We start from the raw sequence: 8714 nt of genomic DNA on the forward strand, positions 1-8714 counted from the left end.
CCATTCGAAAGTATGGGCCGGCGCCCTTATTGACGCGGCCAGACACATTAGCACAGGCCCGCCTGCTGACCACCAGTGCAGTCCTAAACACTAACTTCTTCAACAAATGTAAGAGCCGAATCATTTGGTTAAGTGCGCCTCAAATGGGGTGGTTTTGCAATTCTAGTACCCGCTTCACATCTGTGGGAAAGTATAACGACGGTGAGCAATGCGGGCAAGAAAAGGGGCCGAGCCAAAACTGTGTCCAAGAAAAATATCAAGGACCTAAACAAGGGCCAAATCATCGGAGTTGGTAAGTCTATGCAGGCTTGGGTGGGAATTGGTCAAGCCTCAGAGTACCCGGCTTTCAGGTAAGGCCAACATTGTATGGCCAGGGCTGTCTGCCCCCATAATCCGAGGCAAGGAGCTGGTGGAGCAGGTGCAACTGCCGGAAGACCCCGACAGAGAGCAAAAGCTAATAGCGCTTAGAAACACGATGGGTTTTCGTAAGTTTGCCAAACTGACTCCTTTGGAGAGGGGCTGGTCCGGCAGCAAGATGCCGGGTAGAAGTCTGGGACCTCCTGATCCAATCGGCGATGGTAAGCTTCCGAATGTGTCAATAGCAGCACTTATAGTATGGGGCGCTTTTTAGAGACATTCACGGACTTTGACACGCGGGTCTTGGCCCTGAAGACAATCGTTATCATGAAAGGCAATTTCGGCAGAAAGCGGCGTTTGTCTGCTTTTGTTGTTACCGGCAATAAACAGGGGCTGGGCGGATTTGCCATGGGGAAGGCCTTGGAGGGCCGCGTGGCTCTCAGAAAAGCCAAGAACCGCTCTGCGCAAAAGCTAATGCATATCCGCTTGTTTGAGAATCATACAGGTTAGTTCACAGCGCCCCATTTAAAGTTACTGATCAAGATCCGACTATTTAAGTGTGTCACAACTTCTTCACGCAATTCGGAGCGACAAAAATCTACGTCTGGCAAAAGCCCGAGGGCTACGGTCTGAGGTGCCACAGAGCGATCAAGACCATCTGCGAAGTTATCGGTATCAAAAACTTATACGCCAAGGTGGAAGGTTCCACCAACGTAAACTGTGTGGTCAAGGCCTTCTTTTTGGGGCTGATTAGACAGGTAGTTTACCTTGTTTATTTGGCAGAGCTGTAGCTAAAATAATGGTTTGCAGAAAAGTCCCGAGGAGATGGCAGAGGAAAAGGGCCTCCACCTGGTCCAGTTCTGTAAGGAAAACAACTACTTTCCGAAAGTGGTGGCGTCGCCTAGCGAGTGCAAGAAAGCTGAAGACATTTCCAAGGACGAGATCCTGGACTTTAACCGGTACTGCTTCCAAGGTATGATCGGCCAGTCGCTTGCCTGGCTTTCACAGAAACTCACAGTGGGCCGTTTCAGGTAAAGTGATTCTACAGAAGAAGAAGTACGCGCCTTTCTACACCAAGCTGCCCAGTTACTACACATACGTGGTGAAGCAGGAAAAACTGCGAAACCAACCGGAGGTTCGGAAGAACCTCATTGCTGAGTACGGGGAAGTGAGAAGCTTTTTAGCCGATAAATATCCAGAGTGCAAGCAGACCAGGCCGCCAAAGAAGGAGCAACAGACAGAGGACGAGGTGGAATAGACAGATAATATATGGAGTTTTTTAGTATGAAGGCAATTTGCGTTATTTTGTCTAAATGATTATTTAAAAAACCAGCAGCTCCTTGGATCGCTGTGCCTCAAAATGCGATGTTGAACAAAATATCCCAGAGCAGGTATTCGGGTAAAAAAATTTCTGATTCTAGTGTTTGATCAATTCATTGTCCAAAAGGAAGCAATAAATGAATACGACTAATATATACAATAAGGCCCAATAAATTAAATTGAAACAGTTATGTACAAACCGGGGGATTAATACATAGCACCTGAGGAAAGATAAATGCTTTACATCACATGCCCGAGAACGGTTTAAATGCTTACGATTAAATGAACCCTACCCTCCCTAAACATCGTCGAAGCGAACTCCGGTCACTTTGACGATGGCCAGAAGATGATTTTCAACGCACTGGGCTTGGCTTGAACACCACCTCCACCCTCTGTATGTATATGAGCAATAGCAGTTATCCTAGGGGCTTTGGAAGCCTTTCGGGTTCTTCTGCTGCCAGTTCCAAGTGTCCTGGCACATGAGGAAGATGTCCCGCGTGGCTGTCCAGTTCAACTCCGTCCTGGCCAGCGATGCGTCGGCGTAGCACTCGGCAATGTCGCCCTCTCGACGGCCTTCCAGCTCGTACTGTATTGGCTTGCCCGAGGCCTTTTCAAAGGCCTTCAGCACGTCAAGCACTGAATAGCCGCGGCCTGCAGCGAAAACGCGGATCATTGAAGAGGCTGGAAAAGCGAACAGCACTTGCCTGTTCCCAGATTGTAGGCCGTCCAAGAGCTGAAGGTGGGTTGCATCATTTTTTCCAAAGCCTTCAAGTGCCCGATGGCCAGGTCGGTAATGTGGATGTAGTCCCGAACCCCCGTTCCGTCGTGCGTGGGATAATCGTTGCCAAATACGTGCAATTTGTCTCTGCGACCCACAGCCACCTATAAGGAATAGCTTTATAGAGAAGCAGTGGCCCACTGATGGCACCCGGTTACCTGCGCAATGTAGGGCATCAGATTATTAGGAATCCCCGACGGGTCTTCGCCGATCAATCCAGACTCGTGCGCCCCTACCGGGTTGAAGTAGCGCAGCAAAATCACCTTCCATTCCTGCAAAGTTGTTTGGCCGTTGCCGTTTAGGTCCAGCTACAGGCTTGGGCGATCAGACCTAAACTTACTGGGTCACTTGTGCAAAGATCCTTCAAGATCTCCTCCACAAAGTATTTGGTTTTGCCGTACGGATTGGTGCATCCTTGCCCGGTCGGATGCTCTTCGGTGATTGGCAGGAATTGGGGCGTTCCGTAGACGGTGGCCGAGGACGAAAACACCAGCTTTTTCACGCCGTTTTTCGACATCACCTAAAACACCTCGTGGCGGGAGGGCGGATTTTTGGCAAACTGGGGCGGTACTACCTCAAAGAGAGTGCCTGAGCCGCCAATGTTGTTCTGGTAGTACATCAGGGGCACTTTGACGGACTCCCCCACGGCCTTTAGGGCCGCAAAGTGGATAACCGAGTCGATTTTGTGCTGAAAATGGCCAACAACTTGCACTCTTGTATCGGCGAGAGAGCGCCAGTATTTACCGCTTTGAATATTCTGTCCAGAGCATCTCTGTCGCGAATGTCCACATTATAGAAGGTGACCGTTTCACCGGTGATCTGCTCGACTCTTTTGAGCGCCTCGGGCTTGTCGTTCGCCTTAGCGTAGCAGTTAACCATATTGTCTGAAAATGCATATTCGTTGTTTCAAAGCCATCGGTTTGCGTCCTAGCTACTGACCTATAGCGATCACTGAGTAATTGTTCTTAAGCAGTTCTACGACAGTATGCGAGCCCACATAACCGGCACCGCCAGTCACCAAGATCGTGCTATTTCCCTTCATCTTTTCATCAGTATCGGATACCCACCACCTATGGGCATTTTTGCATTGTTTACTATGTATTTGGGCTTAGTGATTAAAAAATTTCATTTGTATGATGAGAGTCAATTGGGCCTCATTAGGGAAATATAATAAAAGGAACCTTCTTGCACGGTTTTCAGTCATTATGAGCGGATTCTAACTTTTAATCAGCAGATGTATGCTAAGGCGGACACGTTGCTCTATTCGAAACTTTGCCTCAAACTGGACGGGTGAGAAAAGTTCACTTTTTTCAGGCCCTCTAATATGAAAACGGCCGGCAGCTGTATGGGCTTATATAGAAAAACTCTTACCAGAAAACAAAATTGCTACGTGTGCAATTCTAGTCTAGCTGGAACTTTACTCGCCAATGAGCAAATATTCCTGGCACTGTCAACGTAATATACATTTAATCATTTGTTTATGCGCTGATAACAGAAATCGCTATTTGAAAATTAAGTGCGACCGTTTCAAGTGCTATGGAAAAACATTAAAAACCGATTTTATTCCATCTTATCGCCAGCACCACTTGAGCCCTGCTAAACGATCGGCGTTCAACGCAATTACAGATCAATTCACGCTACTTTTACATGGTCGCCATCGAGAGGGCTTATCAGCTTAGATGGCTTTGGGCCCAGAGTGGGACTAGTGGAGCTTCTAATCCCGCGGGTTATCATCTAGATGATTCAAAACCTTCGCTGGGAAACAATAAAGCATCTCAAAAACTGAAGCTGAGTCCGATTCTGCTGTTAAGTAAATTAAAAACAGCACTTATCATTCAAAGTTCCGAGTGGTTCAGTGAAAGGGGCGAGCATTGAAGTAAGTTTAATCGGCTGGTGCGTGTTCTATAGTTCAGTGCGCCGTTATTGATCAGATTAGGTGTTAAGATTACTAAGTAAGAATACATTCGGTTAGTTTGTAAGCAGTAAAGCAACTGACCTTTACAGGACTTTTTAATATAAAACAATCACTTTTATTTCCAGATTAAAAAAAAACTACTTCCATTTAACAGAAACCTCACGTTACCACGTAGCGCACCCACAATTGAGGGCCGATTAATTCGCAAAAAAAAGCCGTGGAAACGCGGATTTATCTATATTTAAAACTCGCAGGCCATGTTTATTATACAGACGGATGGTGCAAGTGTAAACATTTAATCAAAGGTTGCCACGAAACGTGTGGTGTGAATCATTTGAAAAGCCACAGTTTACTAATTTATACATGAATTAGGTAAGTGGCGCGCATCTTTTAACCTTGAGAATTTCGCTAAGTTTCACAAGAATTGCTCTCAATGAAGACTATTATAAGGAGCACAAACCCTCAACCCAATGAAAGGGCAAAGTCGCGTCATTTATCTAAGGGCCTGTTGCCACAAACGCATCTGTGCAATGTGTACAATTGAGTATTCAAAAGTAGGCGATTAAGGGCTGAAACTGATACAAAAAAGAACTTACCGACACTTACTTGGTTAGGTATCCCAGCGGTACTATGGCATAATAAATAACGACAAACACATACGTAGACTTATACAACAACGATAACATGGCTGAAAAGCATTGGTTTTTCTAAAAACCCCCAAAGAAATATTCAACAATTCGGTCAACAAACTGTATACGTGTGTAGGTTGAAAGATGGGTTTGTGTACAATGAGCATTGAACGTCACTAATGATTTGCTGTGACAACGCGGCGAGGAGTCTGATAGGCTTAGGCTTGACTATGCGAATATATTACAGTCCTGAATTAAATAGCAGCGATGCAGAGTAAAATAATTTTTAGTTCAACTGGCTAAAATCCCATCAATCAATATCTAATTGAAAAAGTTCCATCTGAAATTTAATGCAAATGAATAAAATACCGGCCTTCATGAAACATGGCCAAATGGGCAACAGCGCGATCATTTGACAGTTGGAGCGACAACTGAATGAAGTGCAGTCAAAAGTCGCAATGTTTTGCTGCATAGATACACTACAAACGTGCTACAAACGTTGGTCGATTGTTGGAAGACTTTTAGCTGCTTTTAGTGCATTTAAAGTGTGAAAATGTCTACGTCTGCCTTGGCTTCGTTGACCGCCACTTACACGGACTCTGAAGGCGAAGAGGACGAGAGGGAAAACAACGTGGAAAACACTGACTCGCAGTCGCCCCCCGATTCGGTGTCGGGAAGCCGAAGCGCCCCCAGTTCGATCCCCAGCAGCCCCAGCGTGCCCACTACCAGAGTGGCCAAGCTGGTGTCCTATCATGACGACACCATTGCCTCCGACGACGAGGTGGAAATTGAAGACGAGCCACTCCAGGAAAAAGTGGTGGAGAACGATAAGGACAAACTACAAGAACCGGTGATCAATGTAAGACAGACAATAGTGGTGTTGGTGAATGTGAATTTAATCAAATGATTTTCTAGGCTGACGATGAAGACATGCTGATACCAGGAGAACCGCCAGGCAGCTGCTCGGCCGACCTGCAAGACAAACTGGCCAAACTGTACGAGAAAATGCAAACCCAACAAATGGACATGAACGCGGTGATCCAGAAGCGAAAGGATTTCCGGAATCCCAGCATCTATGAGAAACTGATCCAATTTTGCGAGCTGAACGAACTAGGCACCAACTATCCTCCCACCATATACGACCCTTTGAAATGGTCCAAGGAGTCCTACTACGAGGAGTTGTCGGATGTGCAAAGGGCCGACATGGAGAGGCGGGAGAAAGCGCGCAGATCCAAACTGGACCTGGTCTCGAAGAAGGCCGAGGACAACAAGAACAAGCGCAAGAGCAAATGGGACATGCCAGGCGGAGGAGCGATCAAATTGAACCAACCGGGGCTAGTGGCGCCGCCCACACTAACCAGTTCGGCGACAGGAACCAAGAGCACGGTTATTTCCGCATTTGGTTCCTTACCAAAGAAACCCAAACTTTAAATATTTGTTTGTAAAATTATTTTGTATTATAGCTTTATTTTTGCCACTGTGTTCATTCCGATTTGAGTATGTAAAAAGTCGCATAATTAAGGGATCACTGAAAATGCTCAGTGTAATCAGTGAACCCGTTTTAGTTAATAAGTGAAATATATAGATAGATACAGCGTCCTCTTTTGCTCCTCTGCCAACTACGGGCTACCAATGCAGCACTCTGTTTAGCAGTTGTGTGCAGGCCGCATTGCCACGCACTTGCTATTTTCCTGCTGTCAACGCAAAGCTACTGGTGCGTATTTGTTGGCAAACTGCGCTTCAACTGAGTTTGCAAGGCAAACAGACTGGCAGCTGTTGTTAACGGTGAGCACATTTGCCGAAAATCCTGCAGTCCACGTTTCCAGACCTATTGATCCACGGTCTTATTGACTAGCAATAAAGCCAGCGCTCAATCCGGCAGCGTCGAACAAGCTGATTTTGAGCAGACGGACCAGTGACGTCTCGTCGAGTTCAGAAATGGCGATTGTGAGTAGTGGTCGAGACGTGATGGAGTCGAATGGGGTACAGATTGAGTCAGGAGACCGTTTGAATCGCCTCTATCCAGCAGTAGACGAGGAAAAGACGCCGTTGCCACGCGCCTGGAGCCCCAAGGAGAAGTACGGCTACATCGGACTGTCCCAAAGCAATCTCCGTGTCCACTACAAAGGTGAGAACTTTCAAGGTGCGTTGCGACTGTCTTTCGGGTACTCAGTTGGGTTGGCGAGGATGCGAGGCCCGTTTGGTAGTAGTTGGAACAGGGTTCAAGTGGTGTCAGTAGCTGCCACGGCCTTCCCGAGGGCATTTCTTGGCCCAAACAAAGAAATCAGCTGATTGTGACACGGGGTGAGCTGGATGGATGGATGGATGGTTCATTGTATCGGGTGCGAGCAAAAAGAAAAGCGATTCCTTCGACGACATCGCCAGACACATGCGGGGGTATCCACAGTTGAAAATCTTCCAGTTAATCAGAGTTATGGCTTAGAGAGCAGCTGAAAATGGAAAATTTGCTGCGTGCGATTCAGCTGTCCTGCGCATAACAATTGCAATCAACAGAGGACCATCTCCGCTGTTCCAAACAGATACGAGAACTACTGCTGTACTCAAGTCGTCTGTTGTTCTTTTATATTGTTTGCAAGCATTTTCGACGCAGTTGTCACGAAACGTCCCAAAATCGGCTTCCGATTCTTTCTCAGGCCCGTCTGTCAAAAGGTGGCCTGTTCATCCCCATATACAGGGTGACTCAGAAATAGGTACCGTAAATTCAGGGGTAAACAGACTTTGCCCAAATATGGAAAAAATCCAAATACAGGGTGATTCAAAATTGGCGTCATTCCTCTGGATGTGTTGTCTGGCGCTGTTATAGGAGTACAGAAAAAATAGTACAAGAAATTAATTGTCATTAAAAACTGAAATTTGCGAAACACTATATCAGAAATACGGCAGCAATGTTTTTCAAGGTAATCTGGCTAATTAACATTGCGCAAATGCTTCGTAATTATTTAAAACTCCGGTAACTATGGAATTATACAGACTGACAATAAGATAGACAAGGATAAACGGTAAATTCAACAATATTTGTTGACGAAATGTCAACCTGCTCGCATAACCTCGAATATCGGTGTTTAAAAATAAACCATACAACACCAAAAATTTGAATGGTTAACTCCAAACAAGCTAGTGCCTGTGTAATCTCTTTATTATCCATTCTCATCAAGCAGCTTCTCGTATTCAGTTAATTAACTCCTGCTCCATTTGTATCTCCTTGTGCTGAGTGTATCGTACAAACGTGGTAGGAACGTAGCCCTTCCTCGGTATTTATTTGGTGCTTCGTAAAGTGTCAGTTATTGTGCTCTGAGTACCCCTGCAAGGCCCTGATTCGATTATGTCCAATATTTGTTCCTCTGTGCCTGGAACCCGAACATCAATTGTCGTCCACTATCTTCCTGGAGCCACTCTCCTAGCCCTTTGTTGGCGTGAGTTCTTTCAGCTTCTGCCATGTTACTGTAGCATTTCCCCTGAACTAATCGCATATCCGCAAATTCGTGAAAGGAAATTCAGAGTAAGTCACAGTTTGACAAATTATTGTTATTATTGACAAGGGCTATCCACCTGTAACTATCTGTTAATGATAAAAAACATCATTGCCGCTGTGCCTTTTTATCAAAAAATTGTAGAAGAGAACTTTTTTGATATCAAAAATGTTCGTAATTTGAAGCAAAGATCGTAATTTTTCTTTTTGAATGCTTAAGTATTC

At 45.6% G+C, this 8714-nt stretch overlaps 5 protein-coding genes across 7 annotated transcripts in view; 4 read left to right on the forward strand and 1 right to left on the reverse strand.

Annotated features, from left to right (window-relative positions):
• Positions 1-1646, forward strand: LOC109534114 (28S ribosomal protein S5, mitochondrial; the record flags this gene model as incomplete). The annotated part of the gene is given in 7 exon segments (XM_019899671.2): positions 1-108; positions 167-292; positions 351-578; positions 632-862; positions 916-1115; positions 1168-1330; positions 1389-1646. Coding segments are annotated over 7 exon segments (1283 nt in total), but the record flags the coding sequence as incomplete, so codon positions are not given.
• The window catches only part of LOC109534156 (dimethyladenosine transferase 1, mitochondrial), a 179795-nt gene that overhangs the window by 131570 nt on the left and 39511 nt on the right, over positions 1-8714 (forward strand). The gene's annotated exons all lie outside the window — the stretch shown is intronic.
• LOC109534115 (UDP-glucose 4-epimerase) lies at positions 1773-5057 on the reverse strand. 3 transcript variants are annotated; one of them, XM_019899672.2, is made up of 8 exons: positions 4977-5057; positions 3395-3525; positions 3200-3339; positions 3030-3143; positions 2796-2975; positions 2614-2727; positions 2382-2559; positions 1773-2328 (listed from the first exon to the last, which is right to left on the reverse strand). In XM_019899672.2, the coding sequence occupies exons 1-8, from the start codon at positions 5054-5056 to the stop codon at positions 2099-2101; spliced, it is 1167 nt and encodes a 388-aa protein (XP_019755231.1). In that variant the 5' UTR covers position 5057; the 3' UTR covers positions 1773-2098. The 3 variants fall into 3 exon arrangements, with proteins under 3 accessions (XP_019755231.1, XP_019755233.1, XP_019755232.1); XM_019899674.2 differs by having other exon boundaries at positions 4967-5053; XM_019899673.2 differs by lacking the exon at positions 4977-5057 and adding an exon at positions 3827-4075.
• Positions 5426-6594, forward strand: LOC109534116 (SAP30-binding protein). The gene is made up of 2 exons (XM_019899676.2): positions 5426-5858; positions 5915-6594. Exons 1-2 carry the CDS (start codon positions 5553-5555, stop codon positions 6428-6430), a joined length of 822 nt encoding a protein of 273 aa, XP_019755235.1. The 5' UTR covers positions 5426-5552; the 3' UTR covers positions 6431-6594.
• LOC109534112 (ran-binding protein 9) overlaps positions 6699-8714 on the forward strand; it is a gene marked incomplete in the record, with an annotated part of 7482 nt that continues 5466 nt past the window's right edge. The window contains 1 exon segment of the mRNA XM_048667550.1: positions 6699-7127. Within this exon segment, the coding sequence (XP_048523507.1) occupies positions 6938-7127 (190 nt within the window).

This window comes from Dendroctonus ponderosae, unplaced genomic scaffold (assembly GCF_020466585.1).
Source record: "Dendroctonus ponderosae isolate FM_Combo_2020 unplaced genomic scaffold, Dpon_F_20191213v2 Dpon_F_20191213_6, whole genome shotgun sequence".
NCBI lineage: Eukaryota > Metazoa > Arthropoda > Insecta > Coleoptera > Curculionidae > Dendroctonus > Dendroctonus ponderosae.